The 13,951-nt window shown below is 41.3% G+C and overlaps 1 protein-coding gene across 6 annotated transcripts in view; it reads right to left on the bottom strand.

Moving 5' to 3' along the window:
- The window catches only part of FAM161A (FAM161 centrosomal protein A), a 29,918-nt gene that overhangs the window by 2,371 nt on the left and 13,596 nt on the right, over positions 1–13,951 (bottom strand). For 4 of the 6 annotated variants that reach the window (XM_084822802.1, XM_084822820.1, XM_084822845.1 and 1 more), the window contains one exon: positions 4,597–11,552. The exons of 1 other annotated variant lie outside the window; for it this stretch is intronic. In XM_084822802.1, the coding sequence (XP_084678928.1) occupies positions 11,339–11,552 (214 nt within the window). In that variant the 3' untranslated portion in view covers positions 4,597–11,338. Of the gene's footprint in view, positions 1–4,596; positions 12,675–13,951 lie in introns of those variants that run through there. One more of the 6 variants, XM_084822828.1, reaches the window with a different exon arrangement.

Consider the following 13,951-nt stretch of genomic DNA (forward strand, 5'->3'; position numbering starts at 1 on the left):
TGGTCAATATCGAAATCAGATTGATTATGTCCTTTGCAGCCAAAGATGGAGAAGCTCCATACAGTCAGTAAAAACAAGACCTGGAGCTGACTGTGGCTCAGATCATGAGCTGCTTCTTGCAAAATTTCGGCTTAAATTGAAGAACATAGGGAAAACCACTAAACCGTTCAGGTATGACCTAAATCATATCCCTGATGAATATACAGTGGAGGTGAGGAATAGATTTCAGGGATTAGACCTGATAGACAGAGTGCCTGAGGAACTATGGACGGAGGTCCGTAACATTGTTCAGGAGGCAGCAACGAAATCCATCCCAAAGAAAAAGAAATGCAAGAAAGCAAAGTGGCTGTCTGATGAGGCTTTACAAGTAGCTGAGGAAAGAAGGGAAGCGAAAAGCAAAGGAGAAAGGGGAAGATATAGCCAACTGAATGCAGAGTTCCAGAGAATAGCAAGGAGAGACAAGAAGGCCTTCTTAAATGAACAATGCAAAGAAATCGAGGAAAACAACAGAATGGGAAAGACTAGAGATCTCTTCAAGAAAATTGGAGATCTCAAGGGAACGTTTTGTGCAAAGACGGGCATGATAAAGGACAAAGAAGGCAGGGACCTAACAGAAGCAGATGAGATTAAGAAGAGGTGGCAAGAATACACAGAAGAACTATACAGGAAAGATCTGAATGTCCCTGATAGCCATGATAGTGCGGTCACTGAACTTGAGCCGGACATCCTCGAGAGTGAAGTCAAGTGGGCCTTAGGAAGCATTAGTAACAACAAAGCTAGCGGAGATGACAGTATTCCAGCCGAGCTATTTAAAATCCTAAAAGGTGATGCTGTTAAAGTGCTGCATTCAATATGCCAACAAATCTGGAACACTCAACAGTGGCCACAAGACTGGAAAAGGTCAGTTTACATTCCAATTCCAAAGAAGGGCAACGCCAAAGAGTGTTCAAACTACCGCACAATTGCGCTCATTTCACATGCCAGCAAGGTGATGCTCAAAATCCTACAAGCTAGGCTTCAGCAGTATGCGAACCGAGAACTACCGGAAGTACAAGCTGGGTTTCGAAGAGGCAGAGGAACTAGAGATCAAATCGCCAACATTCGCTGCATCATGGAGAAAGCAAGAGAATTCCAGAAAAACGTCTATTTCTGCTTCATTGACTACGCTAAAGCCTTTGATTGTGTGGATCACAACAAACTGTGGCAAATTCTGAAAGTGATGGGAGTACCAGACCACCTTACCTGTCTCCTGAGAAACCTGTACGAGGGTCAAGAAGCAACAGTAAGAACCAGACATGGAACAACCGAGTGGTTCAAAATTGGGAAAGGAGTACGACAAGGCTGCATATTGTCACCCTGCTTATTTAACTTATATGCAGAGTACATCATGAGAAATGCCGGGTTGGATGAATCAGAGGTCGGAATTAAGATTGCTGGGAGAATTATCAACAACCTCCGATATGCAGACGATACCACCCTAATGGCAGAAAGCGAAGAGGATCTCAAGAGCCTCTTGTTGAGGGTGAAAGAGGAGAGTGCAAAAGCTGGTTTGAAACTCAACATTAAAAAAACTAAGATCATGGCATCTGGCCCCATCACTTCCTGGCATATAGAAGGGGAAGAAATGGAAGCAGTGACAGATTTTACTTTCTTGGGCTCCAAGATCACCGCAGACGGTGACTGTAGCCATGAAATTAAAAGACGCTTGCTCCTTGGGAGGAAAGCTATGGCAAACCTAGACAGCATAGTAAGAAGCAGAGACATCACCTTGCCGACAAAGGTCCGTCTAATCAAAGCTATGGTTTTCCCAGTAGTAATGTATGGCTGTGAGAGCTGGACTATAAGGAAGGCTGAGCGCCGAAGAATTGATGCTTTCGAACTGTGGTGCTGGAGAAGACTCTTACGAGTCCCCTGGACTGCAAGGAGGTCAAATCAGTCCATCCTAAAGGAAATCAACCCTGAGTGCTCATTGGAAGGACAGATAATGAAGCTGAAGCTCCAATATTTTGGCCACCTAATGCGAAGAGGAAACTCCCTGGAAAAGACCCTGATGCTGGGAAAGACTGAAGGCAAAAGGAGAAGGGGACGGCAGAGGATGAGATGGCTAGATAGCATCACGGATGCAATGAATATGAACTTGAGCACGCTCCGGGAGAGAGTGCAGGACAGGAAGGCCTGGCGTGCTATGGTCCATGGGGTCACGAAGAGTCGGACACGACTGAACGACTGAACAACAACAAATTGTGTGAATGATGGTTTTTAAAGTAAGGTGTAAAGAAGCATCCATATTGGGATGGCGGGGGGGCTTTAACCATCTGTCCTTACCGCAGTTCCAATCCAGATCGCCCTCCCCCCATGGCTATTTGACTTGAGGATGAAGCTCCAGTTGGTGACAAATGGGAGCTTTTCTCCCAATGCAAACAGCACCTGTAGGAGGACTGCGATGGAGCAAAGGGTTAAAGCCCACCCCTCCATACCATGGCAACAATCAAGACTGGGGTCGCCTGTGCCGCTATTTCCTTTCCAAAAAAATCACTCACCAATTACTAATTGCATGAATAGCATCATATTTAGTTTGGTCCCAAGCATCCCAGACTACAACTTTAAATGTTCCCAAGACTGGGCATGCTTAGTGAAATGTTTGATCCCCCACCCACCCCAAATGGGAAGTATGCCCAGCCCCTGCCAAAGCCATGTAACAATGCTTTCGCCAACTTCCTCCCAGGTTTCAAAAGATTTTGCTCTGTGAATAGTTAGGGTGCTGTTCAAGAAACACAAACGTCCGCTAAACATAAAAATGCGTGAGATTTCTGTTACAACCCCATGAACTGGAATTTTTAAACAAGCTTTGTTAACTGTTTGTGTTTAGTCTACATGATCCAGGCTAGCTAAGAAGATAAATGATTATACATACAGTCAGGACCAGAAATATTAGAACAAGGATAACTGTTTTGGCAGTTGGCCTCTGTACACCACCACAGTGAAGTTGAAAGGAAACACACCCAGATGGGAGCAAAGTCAGGACTTCCAGCTGTAATTCAAGGGGTTTGACAAAAGTGAGGCACTAACCATTCAGGAAGGACAGTCAGTGGCATACCCTTCCCCCCATCATTGCTGGCTCATAAGTAATGGAACAAACCAACATCATTTCAAACTTAAGGATAGCCTTTAATACCAGGATGAAAATTCTTTGCAGTCAATGACTGCCTGAAGTCTGGAACCCATGGACATGACCCAATGCTGAGTTTCCTCCCTCAAGATTTATTTATTTATTTATTTTATTTATTTCTATACCACCCAATAGCCGAAGCTCTCTGGGCGGTTCACAAAAACTAAAACCAAGCAACACACAATAAAACAATTTAAAATATATAGAACATTAAAAGATGCTTGGCCAGGCCTTTACTGCAGCTGCCTTCAGCTGCTGCTTGTTTGTGGGCCTTTCTGCTTTCAGTCTTGTCTTCAGTACATGAAAAGCAAGCTCTATTGGGTTGAGATCAGGTGACTGACTTGGCCATTGAAGAACATCCCACCTCTTTGCCTTCAGAAACTCTTGGGTAGCTTTTGCTGTATGTTTTGGGTCATTATCCATCTGCAATATGAAGCGGTGCCCTATCAGTTTGGCAGCATTCGGCTGAATCTGAGCAGAAAGTATAGCCCTATACACTTCAGAATTCATCCTGCTGCTTTTATCAGCAGTCAGGTCATCAATAAACACCAATGACCCGGTTCCATTGGCAGCCATACATGCCCATGCCATAACACTGCCTCCACCATGTTTGACAGATGATGTGGTATGCTTTGGATCATGAGCTGTTCCTTTCCTTCTCCATACTTTTCTCTTCTCATCATTCTGGTACATGTTAATCTTGGTTTCATCAGTCCAAAGAATCTTATTCCAGAACTGGGCAGGCTTTTTTAGATGTTTGCTGGCATAGGCTAATCTGGCCTGTCTGTTCTTGAGCATTACCAGTGGTTTGCACCTTGTTGTGAAGCCTCTGTATTTACATTCATAAAGCCATCTCTTGACTGTAGATGTTGACAATGACATGCCTACCTCCGCAAGAGCGTTCTTGACCTGGCTAGATATTGTGAAAGGGTTCCACTTCACCATGAGCAGAATTCTGCGGTCATCCACTTTAGTGGTCTTCCGTGGTCTGCCAGGCCTTTTGCTGTTGCTGAGCTTGCCAGTTAATTCCTTCTTTTTCAGAATGTTCCAAACTGTTGTATTGGCCACTCCCACTGTTTTTGCTATCTCTCTGATGGGTTTGTTTCCTCAGCCTAATGATGGCCTCCTTCACTCGCATGGACACCTGTTTGGACCTCTTGTTGGGAGTTCCAGTGAACAGCTACCAAATGCAAATGTAACACTCAGAACCACCTCCAGGCCTTTTATCTGCTTGATTGGTCAAGGGGCTCCCAGGAAACAGACCACACCTGGCCATGCAGCTGCTTGTCCGCCATTCGTTCCATTACTTATGGGCCACCAATGATGGGGGTGTGTGTATGCCACTGGCTATACTTCCTGAATGGTTAGTGCCCCACTTTTGTCAAACCCCTTGAATTACAGCTGAAAGTCCTGACTTGGCTCCAATCTGGGTGTATTTCCTTTCAACTTCAATGTGGTGGTGTACAGAGGACAACTGCCAAAACAGTTATCCTTGTCCCAATATATCTGGCCCTGACTGTATATTCATTTATTCTTTCATCTTTTGTTTTTTCTTTTCTTTATATTTATTTCAAAATAGATCATATATCTAGTATAAATTACTGACTGTTGAAGGTTTGTATTAAGTTTTATTATATAACACTATATATCTTATTATTATTAATAATAATAATGGCTCCTGGGAATGAACTCATAGAATCATAGAATAGAATCATAGAATAGAATCATAGAATAGAATAATAGAATAGTAGGGTTGGAAGGGGCCTACAAGGCCATCGAGTCCAACCCCCTGCTCAATGCAGGAATCCAAGTCAGAGCATCCCTGACAGATGGCTATCCAGCCTCGCCTTGAACACCTACAGTGTGGGAGAGCCCACCACTCTCCATTGTGAGAGAGGTTCCATTGTCGTGGACGATGAGAGGTTGTGAGGTTCCATTGTCATATTGCTCTAACAGTCAGGAAGTTTTTCCTGATGTTCAGCCGGAATCTGGCTTCCTGTAACTGGAGCCCATTATTCCGTGTCCTGCACTCTGGGATGACCGAGAAGAGATCCTGGCCTTCCTGTCTGTGACAACCTTTCAAGCACTTCAACAGCGCTATCATATCTCCCCTCCGTCTTCTCTTCTCAAGGCTAAACATGCCCAGTTCTTTCAGTCTCTCTTCATAGGGCTTTGTTTCCAGTCCCCTGATCATCTTTGTTGCCCTCCTCTGTAGACCTGTTTCTTTGATATAAGATTAATGATATGATATTGAAATGTAAGGTTGTTTATTAAACTGTAAGATTTTTAAGGTTATATAGTTTTTAAAATAGAATGGCATCGGAGGCCAGGGGGTATTGGAGTTTAAACTTAATTCTTTAAAGGGGAGGGGGAGGGGAAAGAATATTTTTTCTTCACTTCCTTTCCTCCTCCCTTTTCCTTTTTTTTCTTCTTTGTCCTTCTCTTTTCGTTATTGTGGTGTCCTCATCAGAATATTGCATTGTTGGGAAATGGTAGTATTGAGCAGGTTGTTGGTAATTTTGGTATTGTTTATTACATTTATAAAGATAAAATAAATAAAAATATATTCAAAAAAAGAAAGAAAAAGAAACACAAACATCCAAAGTTCTCTGTGGAACAGGAAACTAGTTGAACCCAAATGTTTGTATAAAATGAAGAGAAGCATCATTGATTAGATGTTCCATCCTGTTGAAGAATACCATTTTCTATGAGTGAAATACTTATCTTCTTTTGTGTAGTTCCACCTGGCTTTATAATTAAGAGTATCTGTTAAACAGAATAGAAAACACACTGGGAAATCTAGTTTTTGATTATTCACTGAGCTGCAAGCTTGCCCCCTTTGAAATCAGAGTTTTACCATTGACTTCAATGGGAAATGAGCTGCCAGTACAAACCATAAATGAGTCCCATAAAAAGATATGCAGACAATCTATTTAGCGTGTGTGCATTCCACCTCTGTACATGGACCTATGCTTGGTTAAGGCATAAGCACTAACCCTTTTCAAATGCATAAATCATTGGTACTGGCTGCAGATGAGAGGAGTTGCAGTCCAACACATCTGGAGGACACCAGGTTGGGAAAGGCTGGTATAAATCAATACAGTTACACTTCACAAGGTTCTTGAAATGTTTGAACAATTTTACAGTTTCTTAATTTAAATACTGAAGAAAATAAACTTAAATCAACATGTTTCAGGTATAAACGTTAATGACACAATCCTCTTCTTTTTCCAGAGAGGAAAGGAACATAACCTTCCACTAGATGCAATATTAATCATGTATACTTGAAAATGGTTTCTAGACAAAGCAATACCATACATAAGGACACTGAGGAAATGTGGAATAAACTCAGAACATGGAAAGTGAAACTTCAAACATGTCACTTAGTTAATATATAAAGTCTAAAGTAACATTTTCAGTGAAATCAGTGGAGGCATGAGTCAGGCTGTATCAATAACTATAGTATCTTCATTTGGTTGCCTAATTAGATACCTAGTTTGGGTTTAGTATGTTTTAAATGGCTTGACTTTCTGTGCTAAGGAGATGTACAGACTTTCAATGCTAAAGCCTGTAGCTGTGTTGAACACACGCATCAAAGCAAAATGTCAAGAATAAATCATTTGTACATCAAATTCTATAAACAGTATAGGATTTGATACTATTAGACAATCTTCCTTTGAGCACCGTTAACTAAAAGATAGACATCACAGAGACTACTAGTACCTACCTCTTTAGGAACAAAACACTTCCTAAACAATATTACTTAAGGGCATGTAAGTTACCAGTCCCACACAAAAGAGTATATCCTGCAGCAAGTGACATATCGCTATACTTATATTTACAACACCTGAAAATGAACTTGTACTGCTATCCTATACATGCCTTTGAAAGCCCAACTGAGTTCAATGGAACATATTCCCAAGGAAGTGCATTTAAGATTGCAGGCTTGGTCGATGGAACATATTCCCAAGGAAGTGCATTTAGGATTGAAGGCTTAGTCAGCTGTCACAATGTCCAAAGCACAGGACATTTCAGAAATTAGATTTAGTTTGGAAACCTCCACACACAATTGGGACTAGCAACAAAATGTTGCAGTGTGGCGTACTCCTGTTCAGGATTCCACCCACTACACTGTACTCCACCTACCCCCATTGTCTGTTTTTCTCAGGCCACTTAGGCCTTATTGGGGCTATTGGGACAGGGGTCCCCCACAAGGGTTTTTTTCCCCTAAAGTTTTATACTGCTGCTGATACTTCCCCTCTTGCATATAAGTTGTGTCATGTGGGCTAAATAATGACCAGCACTCAGAGAACTGAGATTGCTTAAACTACATAATTGCTAAGAGGACTATTTCAATTTATAGAGTTATTCACTGGAAGATTTTGTACTAAAAGTGTTTAGGAATTTTGTAGGTTCTCAACAGTAAGAGGAGTATACAAGATTTTTACAAATACTGTGTGTATTTTAAATAATAAATAATCCAGTTTAATGCAATGGATGTAGGGCGCACAGTGCTGAAATCAATGGCAAAACCTCCATGGATTTTAGAGGTATTGCATAAGTAGTGAATGCTGTTTTTACTTTTAATTCTCATCCTATAGCTCTAAAATGGTAAATGTAATTACAAATCAAGGATCCAGATTTCCAGATGACAGACTTCCACAGAGACTTGGAAAGCTTTTATAACAGTTAATGAAATCTTAAATAAATAAAACTAGATAGTTTGGATGCTATGTCCATCTAAACAGTTGCTGTCACACACTTTAGTCCTTTGGTTTCAATCTAAAAATTAGTTACAGTCAATAAGCACACACTGGAATAGTACAGAATTATAATAGGAAAAAAGATAACATGAAAACAAAATGAACAGGTCAACTAGCTTTCTAACAATCAAATTTACTGCTATCCATCTTGAGCCTTCAGGAGGAGGTAGAATAAAAATTCAATAAAATAATCTACAAATGAAGAGCACAGTCTAGTCTAAGCACTGTTAAATCTCCTAACCTTGATTTCAGTGGGAGAAAAAAACCACATGCCTCTCCCCACACTCACACACACTGAAAGCAATGGGATTTAGAAGTGCTTAAGTTTGGCCAGGTAGCACCCAAAGATTCTTTAAACAGCACAATCTTATATATGGCTACTCAGAAGTGTCCCACTGAGCTTAATGGACTTACTCCCAGGAAAGTGTATACAGGATTGCAGGCAAATTATTATACAGACGATATCAAATTCATCTCTCCATAGCCTTCCACCAAAATTTCCAGCTGTTACTGATTATGTCTTAGCAACCTAGCCTGCTGAGAAATTGTCAGAATATAAAATCAGTCTCACTTTCCAAAGCATCTTCAGTATAAAGGTTTTATGACTATAATGTCAAACACTAGACTTAGTCGCACTTAAGCGCAGACACACTGAAATAAGTGGGACTTAAGTTAGTCTCCAAGTCCCAATAATTTCAATTACTCTTAAGTATGGATCCATCCCATAATTCCCAAGGAAAACACCATTTTCACAATTCTTTTTCAGAGTAGTGGACTTGCTTTTTGAGAAATAAAAGGATGAGATCATATTAAGGATGTAGCCTAGGAATCTAAGGCAACCCAAGTTACTCCATAGGTACAATCTTAGTCAACCAAAATCCTTGCCTACAGAATTTACAACCTGAAGCACTCCTTGAGATGGTGCTATCCCTGCCTGTGGCGAAGGACCAAGATAAAATTAAAGTTTTAGACTACACATGAAATGTAAGAGTCGGACACGACTGAACAATAACAACAAACTTTTGGTCATTTTGAAGTGAGGTATGTGTGTGCAGATGCTACGAAGAAAGTATTTTTTTATTTCAGAGATTTATCTTACACTTGGCAAGAACTAGATGTATTGCAAGTTTCCCACTCTTATCTTGTGCTGTATTGATTCACATGGCTCACATATCAGTTCTGTTCGAGCTAATTCTCCCATATTAGAGCATGCTCTCTCTTCACATCTTGAGTTATTCCAGGGAAAACAGGCTGTTCTCAGAAATGCATGGATTTGTTTTGCAACAGATGATCAATATTTAAACCATATCCAGTCTCTCTGCACACTGCACGATGCCAAGACAAAGTGAAATCCTGTTAAGCCTTTCCCTTGTCCTTTTAACATTAATATCAGAATGTTTGCTGACTTAAAATTATTTAGTGGTGCACTAGAACCAAGTTGCATGTAGATGGACTGTTCGTGCCCCTCTCCAGCTCTAGCTGTGAGCAGCCAATCATGTGTAACAACTGGTGGCTCTAGATGGGGATACTCATCTGCACCAGAGGCACCTTGAGAACCAAGTTCATTGAGGATTATGATGTAGGAGGCAACTGTCTGCAGATGTGTATCAGCAGTGGCTGTGTGTATGGAAAGCTGCTTTTGCACACGGATAAGGCTTGCTTGGTTTCACACTACAAAACAGCTCTAACAGTGACAATGATGAAGAAGGTAACAGTATTTACATAGATATTTTTTCAAAGTTCTCATAGCATGTCAGACACTATTAGCTCAGTAATTCTCTTTCAGTAATCCTTACAACAACCCCTTAAAGTAGTATTATTATCCATATGGAGAAGCGAGGGTGTACGCCTCTGTATGCCAGTTTGTACGGAACATGAGCAGGACAGTGCTATTGCCTTCATGTCCTACTTCTGGGCTCCCCACAGGCTCCTGGTTGGCCACTGTGGGAACAGAATGGTGGACTAGATAGGCCTTTGGTCTGATCCAGCATGGCTTTTCTTATGTTCTTAGCTTAAGAAATAACAGCCTGCCTGGTGTAGGGAATTAATACCCTCAAAATAAAATTAGAATACAGTTTTGCTTGACCAAAATTTGAGGCCTTCATAAAGTGTAGGTGTATAAAAAGAGGAAGAAGTAACTCTGAAGACACGAAACACAGGAAAGGGGAACTATAACTCAGGTAAAGGTACATGAAGTTAGTAAATGCCACGGGGTTAGGAAAGATGGAGGTTTGTGGTCAGATAGTACAGAGATGTGTCACCTTATAGTTAACAGGGTATATGAACATGGCAAGAGTGCAATCATCTTGGTGTGGAAATCTGGGAGTTTTTTTGGTGGACTAAGGTCACTAGGAGAAAGGGGTGATAATAAGTGACACAAAGGGTAAGTATAGATAGATGTGAAGAGGCAGGAGTAAAAGGATACAGTAACCAATCACATGATACGTCAGATTAAAGTGTAAAACTATAAAAGTAAAGAGAAGATACTGGGTGCGGGTTACTCCCGACAGTAAATCACTTCTGCTAGCAGAAAGTTGTTAACAAGCTTGTAAGTTTTGTCTTCAGCTCATATTCTAAACCTTATTTACAAATATCATAGTGCCATCTTCTTTGTATAATTGTCTTGATTTGAATTTCTTTTTGTCAGTAAAAACTATAAAATCTAGCCAGCGCTGATCGTGTGTTTTTAGTTTCAACAACTGTGCCGTTTAAACCCAAGAGTGGTTGGTAATCACGAACCTAGTTCTTTTCCTGTGGGGTGGGATGGGGTTGTAGAACCCACCTAAAGAGGGCTTGGGTATACTAAAGTGCCCACAGCTGTATATAATTAATGCAGCTATTAATTTAATTCCTACGGTAGGAACACACTCCAGATTCAAGATGGAGACTACAAGCTCATGCTCTTGACCATGCTACATTAGATAATTCATGGTTGGTCAATGCAATTCATACAAGAATGTTATACCCAGAAATTTCCATTGTATTCAATTTAGGGTTGGGTCAACTGAAAAGCCAGGGACTTCCAAAGTTTTAAAAATATAATGTGTATAAATACTGATTTTAATATGTACACTTTTAAACAGTGTCAGGATTAATGCACGACACTTAGAACTGTGGGAAGGGAACAAAACTGGGAAATGAGCATACGCACAAGTTAGGTGAGTAGACATATACACCCTTGTAGAGAAAGGTGAAAATTTGAAAGATCCCAGCTACTACACATGATATCATAAAATGAATGAGTGAAGTCAAGTCAGCCAACAAAGCTCACAGCAGACCTGCACATTAAAAGCACTTCAAAACACTATTACCACCAGAAGTCATATTTTCTCAATCTCATATTTGAAGCAACAGATTAAGCTCCAAGCACCAAAACCAAGCAACATGGAAGTAGCAATTATTTAAATTAGCTCTCATCATCACTGGATTTTTCTAGTGAACCTTCTTCATAGTTTTCACTTTCATACTCAGGAGCATCTTGGGCATCATCAGCCTCTTCATCTTCCTCCTCCTCCTCCTCACATGACTGGGCTGACTGGAGTCGTGACTTCTCTTCCTCTCCTTGTGACTTTTCCTCCTCTCCTTGAGATTCTCTTTCTTCTATTTTATTTTCATCATCACTATAGGAAAAGGGGGGATTCTTCATATTGGGATGCTCTGAAGGACAGTTTATTCCTTTAAAAACATACTAAAGATGCAAGTTCTTAAACATCAATCAGATCACAACCATAAGGAGCTATTTTCAGACTTAGCAATTACCATGATTTTGTGTTATTACACTGGTGACCTAATAATTCATTTAAGAGCATTATTACATATAATTTTAAATTATGCAGCATTATGGTTTTTGTAGGAAGAAAAAAAGAGTCTTGTTACTGAAAGTGACACTCACTTAATTTGGAAGAAAGGCTTATTTATTATATTTTTATCCTGCTTTTTGGGGGGGGAAATGTTTCCAAAAATCAGCTCACAAAAATTAAAAATTAATGCATGCTACTGGCAGGCACTGTACATAATTAAAAAGACAGACCCTTCTCTCAAGCTTACAAACGTAAATATTTTATATGGGTTAAAAAAGGGAAATTGGACTTTCTCCACCCAAATAGATGCCACCTGACTTCCATCTGGGTAGGTCTGCCTGTTCCCCTAACAACTATATAGAAGGGAATCTCACAGTAAGCCCAACTATCTTTTCCCATTCAATAGTAGGAGGGCAGGCAGCGAAGGGATAGCCAAAAGCAGTTTCACGTCCTAAGATGAGTTTCAGAGCAGGCAGACTTCCTTAAGGTGGGTGCTTATCAGACTTGCTACATGGCGTAGCTCCCAAAGCAGGTATCTGCAGATGCAAAACTATCAATTTTAGAATGGCCAATGAAAGTGAATGGGGAATGTGGCTACTCTGCAGTGGGTGCACTGGTATAGAAGGCAAATGAGCCATAAGACTCCCCAAAAGAGAGGAACCCTGGAGCAGTATGCACACCCTAAACACCTGCGGCTTGTCAATCTTGACAGTAAAGATCCCAGATATTCTTGATGATAGGAAACAAGTGATCAGATCCTCCTTGTGTCCTTCAGTTATCAGATCCTCCTTGGTTCTTTAAATGAAGACATCCTAAAGCGAGGACTCAAACAGCACACCTCCTAGGTGAGGAAGTATCCAGATTATTCTTGGCTTTCAGATCAATGTTCCAAAGCTGAGCCATAGATGTGGCTGGTTTCCATACTCATGGGTCTAGGTCTGTCTGAAAGTGTCATAGAGTCTCCATATGAGTTGCCCATAAACCCATCCATTCAGATTGATTATAAATCTCAAGCTAGAGGACCAGTGCCCTAGCAGAGGGCTGCTGAAACTCAGGACCATGGGCCAAATCTGGCTCACTTGCGGTTCCCTAGAAGGCCATGCCCCCTTCCCCGACCCCATCCCCCTTCCCCTAATTAGCAATTGTTTGGTGGCTTCCCAGCTTTTGCGCAGTTCTCCCATTCTAAAAGGTTGAAATGCCTCTCTTAAGGCCTAGTTACAGGCAGTAAGAACTTTTTCTCTTAAGTGGGGGTGCTCTTGGATCCAGAACTGTCACTTGAGGCACAGGTGATCTCAGTGGCACGGAGCACCTTTATCAGCTTAGGCTGGTATACCAACTATGCCCTTATCTGGACAGAGATAGCCTTGCTACAGTTATCCATGATCTAGTAACCTCTCATCTGGATTACTGCAATGCGTTAGATGTGGGGCTGCCTTTGAAAACGGTCTGGAAACTTCAGCTGGTCCAAAATAGGGCAGCAAGATTGTTAACAAACACTGGCCAACGTGAGCATATTATGCCAGTACTCTTTCATCTGCACTAGTTGCCAGTCCCTTTTCTGGCCTGATTCAGAATGCTGGGATTAACATTCAAAGCCCTAAACAGTTTAGGGCCAGGTTACCAGAAGGGCTGTCTCCTCCCATATGTATCTGCCTGGACCCTAAGATAATCCTCAGGGGTCTTTCTCTGGGACCCCCTGTCAAAGGAATTGAGGTGGGTGACTACAAAGAAGAGGGCCTTTTCTGCTGTGGCACCCTGGTTGTGGAATGAGGAGGTTACAGCCCAATCCAACAAAGACGGAAGTAACATGCTTCCACCTTTGTAATAGATCAGCAGGAAGAGAGCTCAATGTTCAATTTAAGGGAAACTGGCTCAATCATAACATGCATCCCAAATATCTTGGGGTCACACTGGATAGGACACTTTCTTATAAAGAACACCGGATGAAGACTGCTGCCAAACTGAGAAGTGGAAATAACATTCTACACAAATTATGCGGCACTAGCTGGGGCTCGACAGCGGATATGCTGAGAACGACCACACTCAGTCTGGTTTACTCAGCAGCAAAGTACTGTGCCCCAGTGTGGCTTAATAGTCTGTACTTGAGAAAGATCGATACACAACTGCATGAGTCAATGCACATCATTAGTGGGACAATACGACCTACTCCCACATACTGGCTGCCTGTTTTGAGCCACATACCACCTCCAGATGCAAGA

The sequence above is a fragment of the Heloderma suspectum genome, chromosome 1 (genome assembly GCF_057233095.1).
Source record: "Heloderma suspectum isolate Gila_16-S chromosome 1, 16-S_ref, whole genome shotgun sequence".
In the NCBI taxonomy this organism is placed as follows: Eukaryota; Metazoa; Chordata; class Lepidosauria; order Squamata; family Helodermatidae; genus Heloderma; species Heloderma suspectum.